The sequence below is a fragment of the Lutjanus erythropterus genome, chromosome 16 (genome assembly GCF_056507025.1).
Source record: "Lutjanus erythropterus isolate fLutEry1 chromosome 16, fLutEry1.hap2, whole genome shotgun sequence".
NCBI lineage: Eukaryota > Metazoa > Chordata > Actinopteri > Lutjaniformes > Lutjanidae > Lutjanus > Lutjanus erythropterus.
Window position 1 is genome coordinate 25,805,417 of NC_139332.1, and position 25,938 is coordinate 25,831,354.

At 38.2% G+C, this 25,938-nt stretch overlaps 1 protein-coding gene across 1 annotated transcript; it reads left to right on the forward strand.

The window, feature by feature from the left end:
• Window positions 1–1,094: 1,094 nt before the first annotated feature.
• Window positions 1,095–25,428, forward strand: LOC146313179 (prolyl endopeptidase). Its single transcript, XM_084739195.1, has 15 exons — window positions 1,095–1,355; window positions 9,538–9,612; window positions 9,704–9,837; window positions 10,696–10,826; window positions 10,969–11,178; window positions 11,293–11,414; window positions 13,297–13,402; window positions 15,073–15,264; window positions 16,785–16,982; window positions 18,684–18,787; window positions 20,159–20,295; window positions 20,762–20,856; window positions 21,609–21,740; window positions 23,396–23,552; window positions 24,780–25,428. The coding sequence occupies exons 1-15, from the start codon at window positions 1,314–1,316 to the stop codon at window positions 25,072–25,074; spliced, it is 2,130 nt and encodes a 709-aa protein (XP_084595321.1). The 5' UTR covers window positions 1,095–1,313; the 3' UTR covers window positions 25,075–25,428.
• The last annotated feature ends 510 nt before the right edge of the window (window positions 25,429–25,938 follow it).

Consider the following 25,938-nt stretch of genomic DNA (forward strand, 5'->3'; position numbering starts at 1 on the left):
TCTACCGCCGGTCCATGACCAGACCCCGTCCCTCCATCTTGAGGGGTGTTAATCCAGGATGCACACTGTCTCAACATGTTTTTACCTTTGAATCTGTTGTTACAGCCGAATTCATAACACAACAAATAGAGCCAGTTAAAGTGATGGAATGACATGTGTTTATGCAACATATCGTCGTGCAGGCAGTGTGACCGAGCAGTGATATCTGTGGTGTGGCGTTCACATGTGGCAACAAAATAGAGTAACATGGAAATGCTTTCAAATACGTGCACACTTCTTGGCACATTATGCCTGTGGTTTTGGTTTTGTTCATGTAAGTTTGGTTTTAACTGCTAATTACACAATGTTGTTGTTGTCTGTACACATCCAGCCAGTAACCAGAAGACCGCTTTATTAATTTGATTTGTTACGGGAAGATGAAAGACAGACAAAGGCCAGACCTCATTTTTTTTTAACCAAAGTGACCTTGCACCAGTTTTAACAGAGTTTAAAGGGACAGTTCACCCCGAATCAAAAATACATACTTACAACTTTTTATATAACTCACATGATAATTAAATTTCATTTAAAATCTGGATGCCACCCCTGCACAACATCTCCTCTAAAATTTTGGATACTGACACAAAATTGTTAAATTGTTTTTTTTGTTTTTGTTTTTTTTTTTAACCAGGGACAGAATGAAGAGCTTATTTAAGGGACAGTTCATCCCAAAATAATAATAATAATAATAAAAAAACAGACATATTTTTCCCCTGTCCTATAGTGATCAACTCTGTTAATAGCGTTCAAAGCACTAAATAACTAAATAAATAAATAAATAAGAAATTGCCTTCCTGGCATGTTTGTGATTGTACAGTCAGCTGATATATGCCGATTTCTAAACTTGTTGTACATCTTTCTTTTTTACTGTGGACTTCAAGATTCACAAAGTATTTTAGTTGTTTATTTTTGCGGATGTATTTTACACTTACACTTAGTGATTCTCAAATGTGGGCCTACTTTTCTGGTGGTTTGTGTATAAAGCCGCGTGCGAGCACACGTACAGTGCGTATGGCATCACTTACCCTGCCTGACACATCATTTCCTGTTAACTGGCAGACTTGCACACGCGGCTTGTACAAACGTGTGTGTGTGAGAGAGAGGAAGGGAGGGAGGGAGAGTGAGAGAATAACATGCTTTCACTTTCACTTCAAGCCCACATTGATTCGGTCGAGGCGCGGCTTTCATAACAATAAAAAAAGAGAGAAAAAGAGACAAAGTAGCGCAGAAATTGTCGACTCAGGGAACCAGAGGAAGACTTTAGGAAACCCGCCATGACGTTTCAGTACCCGGCTGCGAGAAGAGATGAGACGAAGGTCAGTGCGAAAGGAAAAGTCCTGCTGTGGTGCTTCTGTCTGTCTGTCTGTCTGTCTGTCTGTCACTCCCTCATTCAAACACACAAACAGGAACAGCGAGAACAGGAAGACAGAGACATGTCAGACAGTATGGGTGGAGGGGTCGAGGGGAAACGGCGAGTGGACGAAGAAACAAAAACAAAACTTCAAAACCAATTCGAGGGGAGCTGTCCCTGCTTTAGCTTCGTAAAGACAAAAGCTTTTTCAAAATGTGCACACACACACACACACACACACAGAGGGAAAAAAATGGCCTCCGTGGAACAGATTGCTCATAATGCTCATTTAGCTGAGACATGAAGCGTTGCTTCATCATCATTCAATTATGTTTCACATTTATTTATTAACGTGTCTCGTCATGACAACTGTTGCTGCTCCGATTGTGCAGATCTCCTGTTTGGCGACATGCAGCATCGTAACCAGGACTTTATTAATTCTGAGTCACAATTTCCTGCACAGCCCCAGACCACAGAGTTACCAGGCCAGTCAGTTCCTCAGAATCCGCCTAAATTGCTTAAAAAAAACAGGTCTACCTACTATTGATAATTAACAATACAAGTATATTCATGAATAGTAGCATTAGTATTGTGCTTCACAACAGCCTTTAAGATGAGTCATAACAGAATAAGTGTAATGGGATTGTGTAATCTGGATACAAAAATTGGAATGATTCCATTAAGTCAAAATAGGGATTATTAGGAGGATTAAAATTTCGAAATAAATAATGATATGCTACAATGCACAGTGCACACACAGTTGCCAATTCATCATTACGGTCTTTAGCTAAAAAAAATAAAAAATCATCCTTGAATCAGTCAGTCAAACAATAAATTGCGCACAACAAAAGGACACACTAATAAATGAACAGAAAACAGAGGTGCAGTGATTGATCTGTTACTAATTGATCTCTAAATCTGCATCTCCTTTGATAATTGGATCATTTTGAGTAATTTAATAATATAAGAAGAAATATCCAAATTTTCTGATTTCAGCTTCTTAAATGTGAATATTTTCTGGGTTCTGTCCTCTTCTCTGACAGTAAACCGAATAGCTTTTGGGCTGTGGACAAAACAAGACATTTGGTGACGTCATTTTGATTTTTGGGAAACACTGATTTGTTGACATTGTTCACCATTTTCTGACATTTTATGGTCTGTACAACTATTTGATTAATGGAGAAAATGTTCACCAGATTGACTGATAATGCAAGTAAGTAAAGACTGGAGAAATAGGTGCAATCATGTGCTCCACATATGTCCACACGTGCCCCACATGTTTGGACATATTTTTCAATTGACAAGATTGTGACAGGATCAATAAATTATTTAGAGTTAATTTTTTAAACTCCCCTCTCACTGTAAACTGAATGCCTTTGAGCTGTGGACAAAACAAGACATCATATTGAGCTTTGATCAACATTTTCCAACATTTTCTGATATTTCATCGACCAAACTACAAGTTGATTAATTGAGAAAATAATCTACCTATTAATCAATGACGGAAATAATCGTTCACTCTACAAATACTGTATCAGGCTGAATAATTTAACTATATTTCATATTGTGGTAATCCAGAAATAATGGAAAGCAATCAAGTTACATTACTTGAATTCTGTGATACTTGGATAACATTACTGACTACATTTTTTTAACAGGTAATTAGTAACTATCAGAATACATTTTTAAAGTTACCCTCCCAATCCTTCATATTACATAATAAACCATAAATGTAAGTGTTCACAGTTGGGGATAGATAGGGGCTACAATGCAACCATAAAATGTTTTTTTCCCCTTATTTCTGCCCTCTGCCTTAAAAATAAAGAAAACAACAAATTGAATTGACAGCTTAGATAACAAAGTTAATGTAACTTTGTCAACTGCAATGAGAAATTAAAGTGTCTTTCCCCCCACACACTCAGGAAGAGGAAGAGAGACAGGCATGTGCACAGATAGACCCCAAGCGGTGCTCACACATCTGCCCTGTTGGCCTCTGACTGCACAAGTGGCCTTTTTGCAGGACTTTTTTTTTTTCCTGTTTCTTTTTCTGTTTTAGTTTTTAAAGGCAGTCAGTAGGATTTGTCCGAGCTGTTCCTAAACATGTCAGATATCAGCGTTTTTGGTTGGTGAAATGTCCCGAGCTCAGTTAAAAAAAAAAAAAAAAAAAAAAAAAAAAAAGGGGAGAAACAATTAACAAAATGCAGACAGATGGCGAGGTCTCTGCAGATACAGTCACCAGCACACACTTCTAGTGAACCATAAGTGATGATTGGTAGGGATTGTGTAATATTAGTCTGTGCCTTGTTTTCCTATAATTATCTTGTCTCACTCTGAGGAGGTCAGGAATAGAGAATACACAAGATGTTGAAAATACCACATTGTAAAGAATCTTACTCCTCTATATGGTTTGACTCTACAATTGCTGTTGGGAAGACACCAAAAATGGCAGACAGACCTGGGAGGTGCACTGGATGAAGAGCAGTGGTTAAAGATCCTGTCTGAGATTCTGGTAAATGTGTCAGGGAATCCAAGAGCAAATTCACCCACTGCAAAATAATACCCAGGTACTGCTGGACACCGGCCAGGTCACACAGGATGGGTTTATTGATGACTCATGTTGGAAATGCCAGGAAGAAATCGACACTTTTTTACGTTGTATCTGGGATTGTCCACTCAGGCGTACAATTCTGATACACATGAGTAAGTGGCTTGGCAAGTCGTTGCCACTGTCTCCAAGACTGTGTTATTTTGGAAACACATTGCAAGTGCATTATGTGTCAAGAGAACAATTCTTAGTTGTTATGGCTGGAGCCATTATAGCTGCTAGAACAATACTCAGGTACTGGATATCAACAAAACCCCCGCAAATAAGAGAAGGCGTCAGTTATATGACAAAAGCTGCCTCATGCGAATCTATGCTGACTAGGATGACTAACAATGCTAAAGCACTGAAGGGGATTTTTGGAATTATTTTGCACTGTCTGGGGGCCCTGAAATGTGATTTTTCTTTTGTCTTGTTCTGCTTATTTTACTTTTATTTATTCTTTAAAAAAATATTATCATCTGCTGCTGCTGCTGTGCCCACTCTTGTATGGCTCTCTTTTATCCTGTTTCTATTGTATTTTTATTTTTGTCTGTCAAGAAGGAATGTCTCATTTGATGTGTGGAGCTGTCGTGTACCAACTCGACCAAAATCAGTAAACATTTTAATTATAAAAAAATAGTGACATTGTGGAGTAGAAGTAGATGAAATTGAAATAGTCAAGTATAAGTACAAGTCCCTTTAAAATTGTATGTAAGTTCAGTACTTTTACATTCCACTACTGGAAATAAATACATAACTAAGTAAGAAAAAGATGTGCCATGAAATGAAACTTTTTTCCTCCAAAATGTCTGTACACCTCCATGTATTAGAATAACTAAGGCATGCAATTTTAAATATTTTTGATATACTTTAATTTTCAATATATTTAACAGACAGCCCAACTGACAGTAAATCAACACAAATTCTGTCCACCCCTCCAAGACCATTTTAACCTCAACTGTGCAACCCAAAACAGCCTAATCCGTTGGAAAAAGCCCACTTTAGCAACAATGCCAGGCTCTTAAAGACCGTTTTGACTAGATACTAAATAAAATATTCATGCATTTGACTAATTAGTCATGTTTTCTGCCACAATGATGATTTAAAGGCCGTTTCAAAGCCTTCAAAACAAAAGAATTTGATTAATTTTGATTTTGGTGGCAGCAACAAATAATGACTGATATGATTTCTTAATCTTATTGTGATTGTTTGGATTATTTGAAGTGGGTTTGTATGAGGTTTACTATTGTGGACAGGGTCAGCAGCAAAACAGCAGCCCGATATTTTCACTGCTTTATCTTGCCTTCAGTCTAAAGTTGTCGAAAGCACTGAAGTGTCAGAAAAGGCTGTCTGATGGCAAAGTAAAGCTGTGGAAATACTTTAGCTGACATTGATTTTTTTTGTTTTTTTCTGCTGACCCTGTCCCGAGCAGTAATTATTCAGCTTAATTTCCTGGTAGTCCTGTCTCTTCTTCAAATTCGAAGTGTGGCGCCTGACATCTATTGTAGGTAGTGACAATGAAGAAGTACTTCAAATAATCCGAACTGTCCCTTTAAGAACATTTTCTCAGGTATTTGATTAATTTCTAATGTCAGAGAATAGCTGACTTATTTAAAGTTCTCGTTTTATCCGATCATCAGTCCAAATATATTATCAAAGAGAACTGCTAAGAACGAGAACTTTAAAATGACACCTTCAGAACTCGCCATATGTCACTTCTCTGTAACTGCAGAATGAACTTTTAAGGTGATTAGAATCTGCAAATGAGGACATGACCTCAGTGTCCTCGATGGTAACTGTGGCCTTGGGGGGCATGTTTATTATGGCTGAATCTTGTCTCTTTACCATAGAACATAATTATGTAGTGTCTGCAACAGATACATCAGTGATGCTGCTTTTAGGAGCTTCCAGAGAACAGAATAGCCAATGGGCTGATGAATCAGTTGATGACACTACAAACTGTAACACAACAACAGACATCCCTACCTAATATGATCCAAATAAGGCTGCTTCTAATGAGGCATTTGTCATTAAAATCATCTACTCATATGTTGAACAGATAATTTTAGAGTATGTCTTTTGGTCACAGTTTTTCCTACACAAATCAGTACTAACCAGGGCCCCATTTCCCAGAGCCTTCGTAGCGTTACGTGCGTTGTAAGTTGTATTTTAAGGTCTCCCTTAAGGTTACGGGCTGTTTCCCAGAGTTGGGACAACCTTAAGCGAGACCATAAAATACGACTTACGACGCACGTAGCGCTACGAAGGCTCTGGGAAACGGGGCTCAGATCTATGATTGGGATTTGTGCACAGTTCAAATTATTAACTTGAACATTTGGAGAATATAAAATCATACAAAATACAGTCAGGGTTCAATATTAATGTTTTTTGGGTTTTTTTCGTTTGCCATGTCAGGCAGGTAGGTCGGTCAGTTTTCACTCTTGTTTATTAGCGGTTATCAAATAACAACAAAACTTAAGTTAATCATGTTTAATCTCATGCTGTAACTAGTAATTTTTGTCTAATATGGATTTTTTTTATTTAGCTAACTGATTATTTAACATTTAACATTTTTGCGCACATTGTATGTTGTATATTGTATATAACCTGCAGTTTATACACACAAAAATGGCTGATTTAATGCTCCACAGCTCTGACCAAACCAGTATTGATTAATTTGCACATTATTTTCCAGAATAATCGCTGAATCACCTTTCGGTCTACACAATGTCAGAAAACAGAGATTCAGTTTAATGTGGGAACAAACAGAGAAAAACAGGAAACCTCCATATTAGAGAGGCTGAAAACAGCATTTTCTACCATTTTTGGATGAAAAATTATTTTGACAATTAGTCGATAATCAAAATAGTTAAAATCTTTTTTACCACTTGCCCAGTCCTGCAGGTCTTTCGCTGGATTTACTAGCCCAACATGGCATCTTAATTACCCCAGACATGAGAGCAATCCTTACTGTTGATTTGTACAGCGTACAATGAAATTCACTCTCTGACTGGGGAATTGACCAAGCATATATATGTTTATAATGTCTCTGTTTAATGATCTCTGATGTACAGTAGATAAATACACTATCACAAAAAATATGTCTCATGTGAGAACCAATGTTTTTAGTGCACTGGTATTTGCTAATACTGTAGATACTTGCAGAGATTTGTACTTTCTTGTTAATTTACCCGGCATAGAATGAAAAAAAAAATGCTATCTGCTTTTATTTCCATTTTATTTTTAAGTACAGAAGAAGAATAAAATAAATGTTACGCAAAATGGTGGGAAAACTAACTGAGCAAAAAGATAATCATTGAGCACATTCATCCACAGAGAAGGAAACATGCCAACAGTGGTTTTGCAATAGGACGTTTCATAGAGCGTAGGTATAAAATTGGACAAATGCCCTTTTGTTTCTTTGGAACCAGAATGTAGGCGTTTGATCATTACATGTGCCTCTTGTCAGTGGTGGGGATGCGCCCGTGCAACTTCTCTCTACTGATACCAACCGACTCCAGCATCTCTATCTGATCTGATTGGTCAGTCCATTGTTGGGGACAAAAATGTGTAAGATTCCCCAGAAAAGAGCTTGTGATGACTATGTGAGCTTGTTGGATATCCCATTCTAAAACCATAGACATTATTGTGGAATTGGACCCCCTTTTACGGCTGTAACAGCGCCACTCTTCTGTGAAGGTGTCCAACCACACTTTGGAGTGTGTTTATCGAAATTTGTGCCCATTCAGCCAAAAGAGCATTTGTGAGGTTAAGCACTGTTGTTGGATGAAAAGCTGAAAATGTTAGAGATGCACCGATTTCTTGTCCGATTCCAATTTTTGTTTATGTGCCTGATCTGCTGATGCCGATTTTGGCCAATTCAAATGTTCAGTCTTTCTAAGAATTTTAATTGTCAGAATGCACAAACATTTTTTGCAACTTTTCTTTAATGTAAGAGATTTCGTGTGATCTTGTGCAAGCAGATGTAATGCCGTGCAACAGTTTGCTGTTGTAAAGTTGTAAAGCAGTGAGAAAAACAGAAGCAGAAGTTAAACGAGTCTGAATGAGAAAATGTTTGAGGAGTTGCATCAACACAGGTTGTTTATTCTTTAGCCAGAACTGAAAGTGAGATTTTAACTGTCAGACTGTGAACAGTAGTCTGCTGCTGGCTAGCATTAGCCTGAAGAACTAGAAAGTTTACCGTTGTTTGGTGACACTGTCAGCTGCTCTGCTGCTCCGTCTCCTTGTAGACTGTCTGTCGTCTCTTTATGCTGTTCTTGGAATCTATCTCTAACACCTGCTCCATGCAAGCCTGTGTCTTAAGTGTGTGTGTGTCTGTTATCAGCACTGTTGTGGCTGTGATGTTACTGTCACACATGTTCTCTGTGAACACATGTGTGAATACGACAGGTACAGAATTAGATATGTGTCTCTGTTAAGTGGTAGTCATGGTGAAAAACAAACGTTTCCGGCCTCTGGGCGTTTAATCATTGCAACCCTACAAAATTCTTTCAAAGGTGTTCAGTGGTGTTGAGGCCAGGGATCTGTGCACGCCGATAGAACTCCTCCGCAACAAAATTGTCGAATCATGTCTTTGTGGACCTTGCTTTGTGCACAGGAGCACAGTCCTGCAAAGGGCCTTCAGCAAACCGTTGCCGCAAAGTTGGAAGAGCCCAGTTTCCAGGAGGAGGAATAATGGCCCAGATGATTATCCCTCCATCACCATTTTACAGGAGGCCTATTGGTAGCATTTACCTGCAGCACATGTGTATTTAAAAGGGGTATTACAGCTGATCAGGGCATCTCTAGTAGGACAGAAATTTTGTGAACTGACTTGTGGTGACAGTGCCATGTTTAAAGTCACTGAGCTTTTAAAGACCCATTCTAAATGTTTTTCTATGGATTTCATGGCTATGTACTGGATTTTATGCACCTATTTATGCATTGTGTATGGTTGAAACGCCTGAACTCACTGATTAGAAGATAATAATTAGAAGGGGTGTCCACTGACTTTTGGCCATATAGTGTATGTACCCATATAAACCTGAAAAGAAAAAAAACAAAACATAAATTTTCTGTTGTTTGTCTATCTGCAAAAGGATCAATTCCTACTGCAGTCTCAAAAGTAACCAAGTTAAATCACAACACATGAGTGTACTTGAGACATCAACTTGTACATACCTGCATTCATGTGGTTTGGATCGTCTCATATGATGCAACACTAAAGTGAAATTCTAAGGAATAATGATGCCATGGTGTGTTGGCGACAGCTTTTGTCATAATGCGCCAAATATCCTTAGGGTATCTCATTAACCAGGGAGACTAAACATTTCCAACCATCTGCAAGTCCAACCTGCCCACATAAGAGGGTGGTGTGTCAAGAACATTTTTCATGCCATTGTTGATAATTGTCCTGAGAAGCCAAATATCAATGATGCATGACTCAGTTCTTCAGAAATTAGATTTTGAATGAAAGTTACGTAATATCATAAGATTAAACAGTTGTTGTTCAGTTGTGTATTTTTATGCTTATTCTTGTTTAACTTGTATATCTCTGCAATAGGTGGACGACTACCATGGAAATAAGATCTATGATCCCTACACTTGGCTTGAAGACCCTGATAGTGCAGAAACAATGGTATGTGTTGATCTCTTGCAGAAAGCTAAAGCTGTTTCTTCAGCAAAAACTCTCCAAATTCATCCCCCATCTCGCTTGTTTTCTGTCTCAGGCCTTTGTCGAGGAGCAGAACAAACTGACCATGCCGTACCTGGAGCAGTGTGCTGTCCGGGCCCAGTTCCACCAGCGTCTCACTGAGCTTTATGACTATCCCAAATACAGCTGCCCTTACAAAAGAGGGAAGAGGTACTAGTTGAAATTTTAAAAGATAGTCCCTCTCATAAGTGCCTAACCTGAGGACTGTATGAAGAAGCCAGCTCAACACATCTGGCTTTCTTTGCATGAGCAGGTTCGACAAAACCTAAAACCGCAGTCAGAGATGATGGGTATCATGATGGTTGTTATCAAATTACATAGCATGCAACAACCACAGAGGGAAAATGCAAGTTTTCTGAGGGCTGGCTTGACAATCCCAAACATAAAGCCTAGTTGGCTAATGATTTGAAACGGGGATGAGAAAGTTAGATACCAAACATGATCTGAAAAATGTAGAGAAAGTCTCGAAATTTGAATCTGGAAGACAGTGTAAGAACCCTCTTTCTGATTGTTGTTCTAAGCCTGACTTGAGAGAAAATCAAGGATGGATGATAAGTTATGTAAAATGGGAAAAAAATGATTTTCTGCTTCACCAACTGAAAGCATTTAGTACCGCTGTAACTGCACGGCTTCGTTTGGTGACATGACAAACATGCAGCTCAGAAACTTTGCATCCATCTTAACTCAGCTGAGATTCTGTATTGCTCAAGAACATCTTCAGAAAAAGAACTGAACTGAAGTGGTGCTGCTTTTTACACCTGACTTAATCCAAAACTCTGGACATTACCTCCGCCAGACCAGGTTGTGGGTTCGGCTTAAGTTGCCTTGGCAATCAAGCCTCGTTAAAAGAGAGCCACCTCTGTGACATGAAAACTCTGACTTTAAACTCAACATACATTGCTTACCCATCTTGCCTTATAATACAGCCCTCTGGACTGTAGGTCAGAAACAAAAAAACAAAAACAAACGGTGCTTGTTGTGACATCATTTCCTGTTTTTAACTTCCAGGTATTTCTACTTCCACAATGAAGGTCTCCAGAACCAGGATGTGCTGTATGTGCAGGACTCTCTGGATGCACCTGCCACCGTCTTCTTTGACCCAAATAAACTCTCTGAAGACGGCACTGTGGCGCTGAAGAGTGAGTCAAACTGCAGAACACACATACTGCACACATTATTGTGCACAAACAGCCATATACTCAGACATGTAGTAGAGGCACAAATAAAAACATGTCCGGTTCTGATTCTCTCCTTCTTTTCTCTGTCCCTCTAACCATCCAGTGGGCCGTCTGTCGGAGGAGTGTGAATTTTTTGCCTATGGTTTGAGCAGCAGTGGATCAGACTGGGTAACGGTGCACTTCATGAAGGCCGATGACCTCACCAAACTGCCTGATGTCCTGGAGAGGGTTAAATTCAGCTGCTTGGCCTGGACTCACGATGCCAAGGGTGTCTTTTACAACTGCTACCCACCCCAGGAAGGCAAAACTGATGGTTAGGAAGAGTTAACCATACGCCAACACATGTTTCATGGAAACTATAACTATACTAAAACCATTTGCTTTGCAAAAAACTATTCAGACTTAACCCCTGTGTGTTTCACTAAAGGCACTGAGACCACCTCCAACATCAATCAGAAGCTCTACTACCACGCCATCGGCACCAAACAGTCAGAAGACATTCTGGTTGCAGAGTTTCCTGAACATCCTAAGTGGCACAGTTCAGTAACCGTAAGTCAAATCACTGTTTAATCACTTCTTAAAATCTCCCATTTGCAATCAAAGCCATTTAACACTCTATTAGAACTTCATTTACATCCCATTACAGAGTTACATATCAACAATCACTGATCTTAGAAATTCTGTCATGTGTGTACTTTTGCACTTCTGCAAGGAACATATGAAGTTAAGAAATTCAAACTTTAGGAAGCACTGATACGTGCTCCTTCTCCTAAAGTTTGAGTCATCCACATCTGCAGAATTTTAGTAATTTTACAGTTAATTCACATGTTGTATTTTCAGACAGTTTCTTTTTCTTCTTCTGAAATTTTGGCACTATGTAAACACAATAAAACTGTTAAAGGTTCTGATTGTGTTTGGTTCGATCTGTATCAAAACTAAAGAATTCTTCAGTTGACAATTCAGTATATTATTATTATTATTATTATTATTAATAGTATTAAAGATTTGTTCATTGAAAGATTGTAATACAAAAGATGCAAACATCACCAACTGTGCATGAAAAAGTAGACTCAAAAGAAAGGAAAAGGAAATACATGTGTGCAGAGGCACCCATAAATATGCTCACAATAAAAGATAAGACAGTAATGACATGACACATATTGCTAATAATAAATCTATTGTATCTATCTATTGTAGTGACTGTAAATCGAAGCTAATTAAAGTAAAGAAATCATAGAATGGAAAACACAAGGATGCACATATTTAAGGAAATTTACACACGTACTTAAAGTCGCTCATGCAACAGATAAAAGCAGAAGTAGGAGAAAGAAAAGTACAGCATTATATTCTTTCTATCCCTTCCCCCCAACCACTCCCTGTGGATGGTTCTCTCTTTTCTTTCATTTTTATGCACATAATAAACACTTTATCTTTGACAGAACATTCTTTGTTTCAGTCAGGACTGTTTCAGTAGTGGCAATTTTAAGTGTAATTTTTCAGCTGGTATTCAGATAATGTTACATTATATTATATATAGATTATATTACAGAACATTAACTGACTAACTGGAGTTTACACTGAAATACTTTTTATCTGGGATAAAATTTAGTTTATTTTTTCCCAAATAACAAATTAAGTGCTCTGTTTTGTAACTACCAAAACAATCATGTCACAACCAAAACTTGATAATGAAGAAGAATTCCAGAAGCGATATATTTCAGTTGATGTCATATCTAAATGTTTCTGACATGGATTTTATACTAAAATATTTCTAATTTTCATAACTGGGCCAAAGTTTTGTTTATTTCCCTCAAATAAAGGACTAACTGTTCTCTTCTGTCACTACTAAATTAGTTTGTTCCCTGATGTTTGTGTGTAATTTTGAACCTGTCTCAAAGGTGCTAGTCAGCTCTTGGTTTGCTAGAACAGTTCTGAACAAATGCATAGATAAAACAAAATTTTCTGCAATAAAACCCTAAGTTTTCTTATTTGCAGAAAATAGCTGTTTGGTATTTCCTTAAACTTACACCCTGATTTTCAGACCTTTGAACACATTTATTCAAAACGATGGGACCCGTGCCATGCAGCCATGAGACCGAGGGACACAAACGTACTTCCTGATCAAAAATGTAGGGTTGTGGCCACAATCAGTCTCAGCCGATGGATTTAAATTTACACGGTTTCAGTAGTGACAGCATTTATTGTTATTTTGGATTTCAGTAGATAATGGAAGAATTTGCACACTTAAATTCTTCCTAATTTTTTGGGGGGGTCTCATCTCTTTTTTATTTTGAGAGGACTGGTTAGGATGAGTGTACCTCGTCCGTCAATAGGAGCTGTGAGCAGTTTTTTACATTCACGTAATCACATGCATTTCTGTCCGTCTTTCTTTGCTTCCCTCCCACTTCTCTTCATTCCTTCCTCTTTCCAGATATCGGATGACGGCAGATACGCTGTCTTATCCATCACTGAAGGCTGCGAGCCTGTTAACAGGCTGTGGTACTGTGACCTTCAGCAGCTCCCTGACGGCATCACAGGTTTGTATCCTCATGACAAACTCATGAGACTGAGAAGTAGGATGAGAGGTAGCAGAGAATGAATCATTAGGTCTGCTTGGGCATATTCACACTTGTGTGCACTTGTAGTGCAGTGTAATGGTGCAGAGTTAGCAAAGAGGCTGGTTAGTTGTATGCAAGACCCCTGTGTCTGTGTGTAACCTAACTACCATCACTCTGCTGTATGACTACTTGATAACTACCATGAACATTCACTGTAATAATACCCTAGTCAACAACGATAAGTACAAGTACATTTCTAAAGTTAAGCAGCTCTAAACTTAGCCGTGCACACTGTTGCTGTGGTGTGCCCAGTATGTTACCAGTCCATAGGGAAAGAGCAGTTGCTTTGAGGTGCCTGTAAGGTGGCGATTTGATTAGCAAAGGAACAGCCGGGCTGGAAAAAGGGTGATCCAGTGTTGAAGGGAAAGTCTGTCTTTGCTGTGTTTAGTCTGGTTGCAGGTTAGTGGTTTGGAGAGTTCAGAACACAAAGAGCGAAGGGCGGTGTGTCTCCATAGATGGGGTGAGGAGACCTCAGAGAGAAGAGAGGTCTGTGCCGGTTCCTGTTGGCAGGCAGACGGGAAGACAGAGAAGCAATGTGGTCTCATCCACCATTTTGGATGGTCCGGGCTGAGGCCTAAAATAAAAGTTAAATTTAACACAAAATGAACAAATTCATCTGTAGAAGCCTGAGCGGTCTCAACACTACGTCCCAACAGCATTCTATTGATTTATTTACTTACTTTAATTTTGTAAACATCTCCGTATTGACCAAAGAATTTGATTTAGTTTTACAGTAAATTTAATAAACTTGGCTTTACTAAACTGACAATACTTGAGATCTGGAATTGACTAATTTTAAACCTAGCGTCACCTAACTCTGATAAGAACTTAGGATGAATTCATCTTTGTCGATGCAACCATGTCTGACACGTTTGTTAAAATACAATGTGTCATGTCCACAACTAAAACTTCCATCCATGGATCCATGGAAAACCACAGAATGTCATGTGGCAATAGTTACCATCTTTTAAATCACTCCTGTTCACAGGAACTTTCACATCTATTACATGGTGTCATGTCTAGCCAAGCCTATTGCAAAAACATGTTCTTGCTCTTCATAAGCCACCATGATTCAAGTGTACCGGAAGGGGTGGAATGTCTGGAAAATCACATACTTTACCTTTTGTCAGGGTTCTTACAGGTGCCAGAAATCCTTGAAAAATCGCGCTCTCTCCGAATGTTTGCTTTTCATATAAAGAAATTAAATAAAAGTCAGAAAGTCTAATTGCTTTTGCCGTGCAGACAGAATGAGCCTCACTTGCCACTGTGTGCCGTCTTATAAAACAGTGAGTATGTTGCTAACAGACGAAAAAGTGCTGGGAGATACTGTGACTGTGGCTTGAAAGTGAAAAATTGAATTGAAGTTAAGTGTCTAGTGAATGTCTGAGTGATTGTTTTATATGGATGCTTAGTCTACTTGCAGACATATGCTAAAATACAAAATTTTGTTGTTTTCCCTTCTGTAGAATTCTATCATTCTGTCATTTACTACAGCTGAAAAGTGCTGAAAAGCCTTTGAAAAAGGCATAGAAACACTGTTTTTTTTTTTTTTCATTTTTTCATTTCATTTTTTTCATCTTCTCCTCTAGGCCTGCTGCCGTGGGTGAAGCTTGTGGATAACTTTGACGCCCAGTACTCGTATGTGACCAACGAGGGAACTGTATTCACTTTCCGCTCCAACTTGGATGCTCCTCGATACTGTCTCATCAACATAGACATCCAAAAACCAGACAGGCAGCACTGGACTACACTCATTCCACAGCACGACAAGGACGTCCTTGGTGAGACTGAATGGAAATTTCAGCAGAATATACAGTAGTGTAGTATCAGTTCTCTACAATATAAACATAACGTGTGTGAAAATTTACACAGCAGTGAGTAAAGCAGACCTTTGTCGGTATGACAGCTGTGGGCTTGTGTCAGAGCGTGTGAAAACTCCACGATCTTTAGAAATACGTAAAGGGCTTATACGTGGAGTTCATGGTTCCACAAATCTGCCCTAAGAGGCTTTGCGCAACCTTTTCACTGAATATCTGCCCTGATGTTTCGATGACCACAAAACTGGGAAGTTCTCTGTCTGTGGTCGAAGACTTCGTCAGAGGGAACTCTGTTCAAAAAGTGAAACTTGGTCCATAAGCACTTTGCCAAAACTTTTTGTTTTTTGTTATGAGTCAGTTGAATGATGGTAACTGTAGTTAGAAGCCACTGAAAAATTCATGAGTACGTTTCTATTGAGATGTGAATGTGCAAAAACACATGGAGACGCCCGTAAACATTTTGAGGTCAATACACAAATAATGGAAGTATGTAAAGGAAACTCATTTGAATGATTATTATTATTATGAGTCCCCCTAATTTGCATTTATAAGAGGTATATAAATGTTTAATGAAAGGTTTATAGTGCACTATAATATAGGCCTAAGCAGGCATTTAGTGTTGATTAGTGTATTCAATATGTATCTTGATATATATTCAACAATATGATATATCTTAGAAATTTTTAAATAGCGATTGATTTGCTTTGATACAATTGAGCCCTGTCCCGATACGATATGATATGATGCAATACAAGACAATGCAAATTGTGAATCTTTACATTTTGATTCAATTATTGCTAGATTTGTAGAGTGCTAGTAGTTGCAAAAAGAAATCCTGATAGTTTTACTAAATGTAGTAACAGGAGAGACAGAGAGAAGGAGACATTACAGTGGTGTTAACATCTTATTATGAGTCTGGTGTGCAAATTAGATACTGTAGCCTGAATGAGAATCTGTCAACATGATGTTCTACTCTGTTCAGTGTGTGTTCGAGTGTTGTGGTTTTGATCAGTGTGATGCTCCGTGTTACCTGCGTTACCATGACATCTCTGTGGGTCAGACTTTCTCATCTTTCTCATAAAACCCAAAACTTATTCGACACTTGCACGTTATGAAAGTTTGGTGGTGCAATGTCACTTCTGTTGCCCTTTTCAGTGTGGTCTGTTTTGAGGAGATCAAGAGGAGACACGGGAGAGGGAGGAGGGAGCGCTTGTTGCAGACTGAGACAGTGTTTATTTTAAAAAAATAACACGTTATCGGTTTGAACATTAAATATCTTGTCATTACACGCTATTCTCAACACAGTCATGTTGTTATATTTGGCTTCACCCAAGGTCATGAGACGACTCCTCCCTGAATTGTCAGAGGAAGTTGTTGTAGTGACAAGAGAAAAGAAGACAGACAAGGATACCGTTTCCCTTGGTTACCGTGCTGTCAATAAAACCAGCCACACGTTGCCACTTCCCTTTTCTGTCTGTCTGCAGGCTTCGTCTCCTGTGTGAACCAGCACCACCTGCTGGTCAACTACCTCCACGACGTGAAAGACATCCTGCAGGTGTATGAGCTGTCCACAGGCCGGCTGGTCAGGGACCTGCCGCTGGACGTCGGCACGGTGGGCGGCGTGAGCTGCAAGAAGAAACACTCGGACTTCTTCTACAAGTTCACCTCCTTCACTACACCCGGTAAATCTGTAATTTCTTTGATTGTGTCTCCACTTCTTTGTTTGTTTTATTGTCTCTGTGCTCATGTTCCTTGGTCACATTATCGTTTTATCTGCCTTGTCTAAAACAGTTGTTGCATAACTTTCTGTTGACTGACTAATCGCTGTGCCTTAAAAGATTAAACATCTATATTTTGAATAATGCATCTCTTGCTGCAAGAATTGTATTGCTACTGTAAGGACAACTTCTGCTACTTTCAGTACTTTGAAATAATGCATCAAATGTCAGAAAATACACTAAATGTTGACTAAAATACCCTATATTACTATCAATTGATAAACTGTACAATTAACCCAAATAGTGAAACCTATAACTTCAGGATGTTTGTGTCAAAGAACCATTTTGGGTGGATTTTGAACAGATTCTTTCCATTAAATGTTGCATCAGAGGTGATTTTTCCTGATGTTTTTGTAACTTTTTATACCATTCTCTCTCTTTATTTTGTATATATGTTTTACATTTTCAACAATCATACATCCATAAAGGCATTGAGAAGTGAAATTTTAACCAATTCGATTGCCAAGCGTGTAGGACAATCTATGTTTGCTGCAAAATTTAGGGAAAACACGATAGTCCCAATCTAGAGTGAGTGTTTGGTTTGCCCATTCTGGGCTTCTGTAGGAACATGGCGGACACAAGATCTCTGTAGATAAAAATGTCTCAATCTAAGGTAACAAACACACAATGCTTCTTATTTTCAGGTAAATATACACTAACAAAAACATACTTAACAATATATTGAAACCCAGTTCCAGAAAAGTTAGAACATTGTAGAAAATCTAGATAAAAAGAGAATGCAATGATTTGCAAAAACTTTTCAGCCTGCACTTAATCTGATACACAAAGACAGGATATTTAAGGTCTAAACTTATACTGATACTAAACTGATTGTTTTTCGGATGTAAACATTCTGAATCCTGAAAAAGTTGGGACAGAAACAGTGTAGTTAGTAAGTGTCACACCCAGTAGTTCTAGAGTTGGGCGATATGTTAAAATTTTCCAGCCAACTATCGTCAGCAGATCCGTTGGCGATTGACAGTATCTTTGTCCTGCCCCTTAAGATTTATCTTGACAGTTGTCTTTCTATATTCTGTTTTTTTTTTTCCATTTTTAACTCTCATACATACTTAAAGGACCAGCGTGCAGGAATTAGTGCCGTCTGTTTGTGAAACTCTGTGAAGTGTGTTAATAGTGGTGCAACATGATGACCTCTGTGAAAGAGGATCCACAGTCTGTGTAGATAAAAAAAAAAACAGCTTATTCTAGGAAACAGAGTGACTCGTATTTTCAGGTCATTATACACTAATGGAAACATACTTTCTGGAAATGGATACACGGTTAACCTTTAATAGACCTCTTTTTTTGTTTTGTTTTTTTTCTCCCTGACAGCTGGAACAATAGCTCTTTGGTTGTTTAATCTGTGTACTTTTCTAAGGCAGAATTTTTTTCACACCTTAAAATCAAGAAGTCCTTGCAACCATCTGTGAAGCTTTGACGACCCCTAGTGGATGTCAGGAGCCTAAAGTTTTAGAAACAATGTGTTACATCATGAAATTTTGAAATTAGTCATTAAAAAATCAGTCATTAAAATATCCTCATGTACTTTGTTAATCACACAGTATCCTCTAACCTGTGTGACCTGTTTTGTTCTGTGGTGACCAGGTATCATTTACCACTGTGATCTGAGCACGTCGAACCCGGAGCCCCGAGTGTTCAGGGAGGTGAAGGTAAAAGGCATCAAACAAGAGGATTATCAGACCAGCCAGGTAATGTCCCCCTCTTTTATCTCCTCTGCTTATCTCCTCTCCGTCTGTACACCGTGGACCTTCGGGCTCAAACTTCCCTGTTGCTCTTTCTTTGTATTGTCTCTCCTCTGTTCTTCCAGTTTATTCTTGTTCCTGTTGTCTTATAACATGAAGCTGATTTACCAGAATCTTACTCACTATGGCTGAGGAAGTAGTAAATGGTGTGTAGGGCAGGATAATATGACTCATGACATGAACATTAAAAATTAATTTTTTTTGGATATTTTGTGATGTACAACATATATATACAATATACTGTTTATATAAATATACATATCTTCTTTAAAATAGTATAGGGCTGGGTGATATGGACAAAAATGAAAACTGTATTTTTGGCTAAATATCTCCATAATAATATTGTACATTGAACACAGGAGGAATGACTATTAGTGCTTTCATGAAATATTAACACAATGAGATTCTTGCTAAAAAATCATCGGTACTGTGAATATATTAGGGTTATCATGATTACAAAAGCTTAAGCTAAAATGTTACTACAATTAAAAAGTCCACAATATGACATTTATCACAATATAAAAGAACAAATAAAAATGATGACTTGAAAAAATGTCCTTTAGTAAATAATAAATCTGATGTATGCAGCTGTTTTTGCTTGTATAAGAGTTATTCTCCTTTTTAACTTAGAGATTCTGCTTTCCTTCTTAAATAAAATAAAAATAAAATAAAATGCGATAAAATAAAAATAGCCAGCTATGACTATATTTTTTGCTATAATGTGCAAAAAATGTTACGAATTGTCTTTGGCAGTGAATGTTTGAATTATGCATGCACAGTTGCAAAACAGAAAGAATGCAGCAGTCAGTAGGAGTCCTTTTATAAAATAAAATAAAAATAATAAAAGAGAATAATTCACAATGTAGTGTTGGGGTAGATATTGTCACAGTCTGCAGTACGCTATCGAGACAGTTTTCCACACCAGCATTCAATATATAGTTACGTGGCTCATGGAAATAATGACTAATGATGACTATTATTATTGTTATTATTATTAACATTAGCTAGTTATTGAAAAATTCCATCACTTTACTGTAATTAAGTCTTTAAAACAACACTTATGCTGTATTGTGATGTACTAATATGCAAAATCTAAGATGATTTCTTGTCTTATATCATGATATTGATAGAATATCGACGTATTGCTCGGCTCTAATCGTTTATGTGAACAGCTCATGTTAGTCTTAACACCAACACAAACATTCATGTTAAAGCTGTGCCGCTTAATAACACTGACTTAAGAGATGTTTTGTAAAAGACAGATGTATTAAAAGACAAACAGACTTATTTTATCCATCTTCTCTCATACATTTCCAGGTGTTTTATTCCAGTAAAGATGGAACTAAGATCCCCATGTTCTTAGTTCACGCCAAGGGCCTGAAGAAGGACGGGACTCATCCTGTCTTCCTTTATGGCTACGGAGGCTTTGAGGCGTCCATTCAACCGTTCTACAGGTAACTACAACGGCTCTGCTCAAAATCTCACGGAGCAACGTGATTGGTGTCTTCTTTGTTAGACAGACAGACATTGCACAAATGAGTAAAATGCCCAAAGAGTCGGTGTACAGAATAATGTAAAACACCAACTTCTGCAAAACCACCTTCTGCTTTTAAACTTTTCATCTCTGTAGGCTGACCAACATTATACTGTGTACTATATATCTAGCAGTCATGTCATTGTGGTGCTAATTTATTTGACTAATAATTTGCATCATAGTTTCACTCCTGTTTCACTCTAGTCTCTCATGTTTTACCTCTTCTCTCTGTACAGTGTAAAATCACATATGTTACATTTATCATTTCAAATCCTGCAGCATCTATTTTTAATTTTATACAACTATTGTTTTCTTCCCATGATGGTCCATAACATTGTTTGTACTTAGTTGGCTTTATTTCCTCTGTCTGTCTTGTCTGTGGTCAGTGTTGCCTACCTGCTGTATGTCAGACACCTGGGAGGGATCCTGGCGGTGGCCAACATCAGAGGGGGTGGAGAGTACGGCCTCACCTGGCACAAAGGTACAGAATCACCCAGACAGACATCAGAATCGGGGTTTGTTTCCAAGTAGCTGCTCAAACACAAGGAGTTTGGCCCAGTATATTGGTGCATAACAATTACCATATGAAAGAAAGTGCTGCAAGTCACGAAGCATAAATAGAAAACAGAAAACTGACAACAGATGGAAAACTATTACAAAAACAATAAAATGTACAATATGACTTTTATTTAAATGAAAGAGCTGTATAATCTTGTGCAGGAATGAGCAAAATATTGACAAGGGAATGTGCAAAACTTCAAAGTGTGAATAATAAAATATTTGCAGTCTGCAGGATAGAGACCAAGACATGTTTGTTAATGTAATGCATTGATTTAGACAGAGATACATTAACAAATACATCAAAAAGTATCTTGTTACAACATACAAATACACTCTTTTCAAACTAATTTTCTCACATCTTAGGTAGCCTCATTATGAGTCTGACCTTAACCCCCATACACTGAAAAAATGAGCTCTGAAGTGGCCAATCAGGATATCTTATGGAGGGGAAGCTGATAATTCACAGGTCCATGCTGGCTGCTTTCAGCCTGTCCTCACCAGAAAAATGTCTCTCATTATTTGTGTTTATTATACAGAATACTCAAAAGTAATTAAACACATTTTGATTCAGTCTTGTGATAAACTTTACGATGTAATGTAATGTTAGTGAGAAGACATTAAACAGAGGTTTGCTAGTGTTCATACGTCTTCTGCTTCATCGTGTGTTTGTAGGTGGTTCGTTGGGGAACAAGCAGAACTGCTTTGATGACTTCCAGTGTGCAGCGGAGTATCTGATCCAGGAGAACTACACCACAAGCGGTCGCATCGCTATCAACGGAGCCTCTAATGGAGGGCTGCTCGTCGGTAAGTACAGGATCGACTGTGTGCGCGAGTTTACGTGTTCAGTGTGAAAGCTGCAAGATTTCTACAGGTATATCCTGGAAACAACAATGTAACAGTCAATTACACGCTACATTAAAACACTTCCATGTTAAAATGTCTCAGAACACTTGGTGGTGCACCTACATTATCCTTAATCCCTTCAATAATGTTTCCAACAATTTTCAAAGACAGAGAAATACGTGATTTGTTCAAGGTAACAGCTAGATATTTTCTATAACTTCCAGGAAAACACAGGATACATCGGAAGAAACTCGCCAAACATGAATAAAACTTGAATATTCACTCGTCCATATACATTATTTCTACCAGACTCACGTCAGATAGGTTAGATTTCATCAGATATGGTGAAGAAAACAACTCCCATGATCCCACATCAAATTATGATTTATTTATTTATTTTTTTTTTTTACAGTTTTAGTTGAGAGCGGTTCTTACAAGTAGAACCTTTGCCTGTAAGGAGTTAAAATTATAAAGGAAGGGGAATCCTGCTCTACATTTTTGTAGCTCAGCTTAATTTAATTTAATTGATCTTGCTATTATTTTATTTGAAAAGGGACAACGTAAATTAATTCAGAGGTGTTAACTTTCTTCTCATTGTCTGTTTCCCTTTACAAGATGGAACATAAACCAGTGACCACCCTCATGAATGTCATGAATAACAATGAATAATTTGATGTGGCCTCTACTGAATTATGTGAATGAACAACAGAAGAACTGTATTAGAAAGATATTAGACATTTATCAAAAATCTTTGCACCATAAAACACCTATAACAGACATACACACACATCAACAGAGTGTATTTCCCTCTTGGTGCAAACATAAACTAAAATGTGGATTCTGATCATTTTAAATAATATACAATAAAGATCTAAAAGAGAAGTAATATGAAATAGTTTTATTAAAAAATACAAAAAGAACAATAATTGATTGTTTTAATTGGAACATAATCTATGAACTCTCAGAAAAATTTAAATAATATTATTTGAACAAATAAGTGTGTTTTTACTGTTATGATAATTTAAATGAATGGATCTGAAAACTTTTCACAGACCCCCTGGCACAGTGTCACGGACCCCTGGGGGTTCTTGGACTTCTCTTTGAGAACCACTGCATTAATCAACATTCAAACAAATGTAAATGCACCCAAGTTCGCTAACAGCTAGTTCTCATCTGCAGTCCGTTTGTCTGATGTTGTTTGGCATCCGAGAATAATTAAAATAATACAATCTGTACAGTAATTTAAGATGTACTACATTGTGGTAAAAAGCTGCATTGATCACGCGCTTTGTATTCTGTATACTACATCTTTGGCATAATTGCTAATGTCAGATTCATCTAGCAGTAGTTAGCTGCTTAGCTTCAATTAATTTAGCTATTAAACAGCACATTAAACAGTGCTTAGCCACATCATTTACCAAACGCTGGCTGCCATATGGCAACACACAAACTCAACTAATGCCTCCTTCCCTGGTGTGTAAGTGCCTATTTAGGAGTGATTGTACCCTACAGTGTGAATTAAAAGGGGTGTGTGTGTGTGTGTGTGCGCATGTGTTTGAGTGAGTGTATTTGTAAGAAAATGCAATCTGTAACGGAATTTATTAATACACACACAGGTGCCTGCGTGAACCAGCGTCCAGATCTGTTCGGCTGTGCTGTGGCGGAGGTGGGGGTGATGGACATGCTGAAGTTCCACAAATTCACCATCGGCCACGCCTGGACCACCGACTACGGCTGTTCTGACGACTCGGAGGAGTTCAAGTGGCTCATCAAGTACGAGAAACACAGACACGACAGATCACTAAACTATACTGGTGCATTAGGATGCACTGTAGTTGCTGCATGCTCACATCCTTGCAACTCACTGCCGATATGACTGATCAGACCAGAATGGACCCCGTCTGGGTCAGTTGGTGGTAATATCAGGTTCCATTGATTAGGGGTTTGCCATATCATATTGTTCATGATAATATCTTTATAAAATTGAATAATAGCAGTGTAGTGACTGTTAGGCACAGCAGCAGCAGACATGGCTGAAAGCAAAAGTACTTGGTGGAGGAGAAACCCCTTGTCTAGACTAAACGTTACGTCAGCATCGTGCTTGTGTGACAACAGCATTCACGCCACACTGAAGCATCTTTCTATATAAGATTCATCTTCAAATTCATCTCAAATAAACAATGCAGAAGAAGTTCTGTGTCTTGCTTACCAGCGGCTGAGTGAATAGAAGTTAAGAGAGTGAGCTGCTCTGCCAAGGTTAGAAAATGTGGATAGAATATATTTTCTGTCTTTTAATTAGGCGTCAACCTTAAGTTTACATATGTTTTGTTGAAAAAAATAGACTTGAAGATTAAATTGAGAGCGTTTCTGTTGTGTGAGATGTGTGACTGAAACACACGTTGAGACAAGGACTTGTCTCCAAAAGGTGGAACGACGTCAGTAGTGTTGAAATGGTTTGGTTATAAAAGATCAGATGTACAACAAACCACAGTAAATAACTGTAACAACAAAGGGCGCAGTGCTAACTAAACTAATTTCACCACCTCAGACAGAAGCACCTGGTTTAAATCAGCTCAGCAGCTATCGTGCTTTCTAAAATAAAAATATTGTACAATTCTCTTCTTGTTCACAACAAATTCTCGTGCATGGCTAAAACTCACCTGTGGTAGCATTTTCACACACTTTTTTCCTTTTCTTCTCTGATTGCAGTATAAATTACTAAGACAAATGGTTTTTGATGGATGTCCGCTTCTATTTTTGGTAGAATTAGTCTTCCCCCTGGATTTCTGGAGGTTGTCTCTATTCAGTTTTCGTCATGTGTTACTCTTCTATCTGAATCTCTGGACTAAAAGAGTCTGTGTGCGTGTTGGTCTAAACAGTTATGCGTCAGATGTTTAGATTCAACAATCTCGAGGTTTGTTCCCACCTTTCACAAATCACACCTATATTCTCTCTTCCTCACATTTTCTTTCCACCCGGTGTTTCTCACTTTCTCTCCAGGTACTCTCCTCTCCACAATCTGCCTCCACCACCTTACTCTGGCCCTCCCTACCCGGCCATCCTGCTGCTGACAGCAGATCACGATGATCGTGTGGTGCCTCTCCACACCCTGAAGTTTTGTGCTGCCTTGCAGCACGGCGTTGGTAGCAGCTCTGTGCAGCGTCAGCCTCTGATGGTCAGGGTGGACACCCGTAGTGGGCACGGCGCAGGGAAACCTACCGCCAAGGCCATCTTGGAGGACACGCACATCTTCTCCTTCATCGCTGAGACGCTCGGGCTTAGCTGGAAGGAATGAGGAGAAATATATACAATGAAGGAATGAATGAGTTCCTCTTTTAATTATTATAAAAGCATCCTGAAAATGTAGTAAAACAGAAGAATGTATGGGTACAACTGAGTGAATGGTTAGAGAGGGATGGAAGAAAACTAAGGAATGAATGAAAGTCATAAGAAAAATAACAACCATCAAATACAGTTTACTAAAAATCTGGGAAACTCATCACACTGCCTTAAAGAACTCTTAACTATGGATTTCTTTAACCAATCAAATGCACTAAAGGGTTCTGAATTTGTTCTTAATACATACGGTTTGGAATTGAATTTTAACTTTGGAATGAAGCATTTTCAATAAAATCTCTGTGCTATGATATGTATGAAGTATTGTCTTCTAAAGTAGATCCGATTAGAACAGAATGGTGGAAGAAATGTCCAAAAGCATTGAGTAAAAGTAGCAATATCTCAGTGTAGAAATGATCTGTTGTATTAAAAATGTACCTGTGTAAAAAGAAAAACAAAGAGCACTCTCATCAAAATGTACTTTGAAATATCAGAAGCAGGGGTGCCTGAGTGGCCCTGGGGTTTAGGGTGTATTTTTGGAACTTGGGCCTTTAGAGCAGCGGGCTTTTGTTTTCGAGATAACAGGCTTTTGGACAATTGGTTTTCAGTCCAATGGATCATTTTTCAGACAAATGGGCCATTTCAAAAAATGATCAAAAGCAAAAAAATGGTGGGGAAATGTTTATTTGCTTACTATAAAGCCAGGTGGGTTAATCTACAACAAAGCATAAAGAAATAGTTAAACATTTTGGTTGCATTTTTTCATCAGGAGTTAGATGAAATCAAGACCACTCTCATGTCTGTAAGACAAATATGAAGCTAC

Bases quoted from the DNA above. Each gene is read 5' to 3' on its own strand.
- LOC146313179 (XM_084739195.1), top strand. From the start codon at position 1,314: ATGACGTTTCAGTACCCGGCTGCGAGAAGAGATGAGACGAAG. The intron at 1,356-9,537 runs GTCAGTGCGAAA...TCTCTGCAATAG, and splicing joins CGAGAAGAGATGAGACGAAG to GTGGACGACTACCATGGAAA. The intron at 10,827-10,968 runs GTGAGTCAAACT...CTAACCATCCAG, and splicing joins CGGCACTGTGGCGCTGAAGA to TGGGCCGTCTGTCGGAGGAG.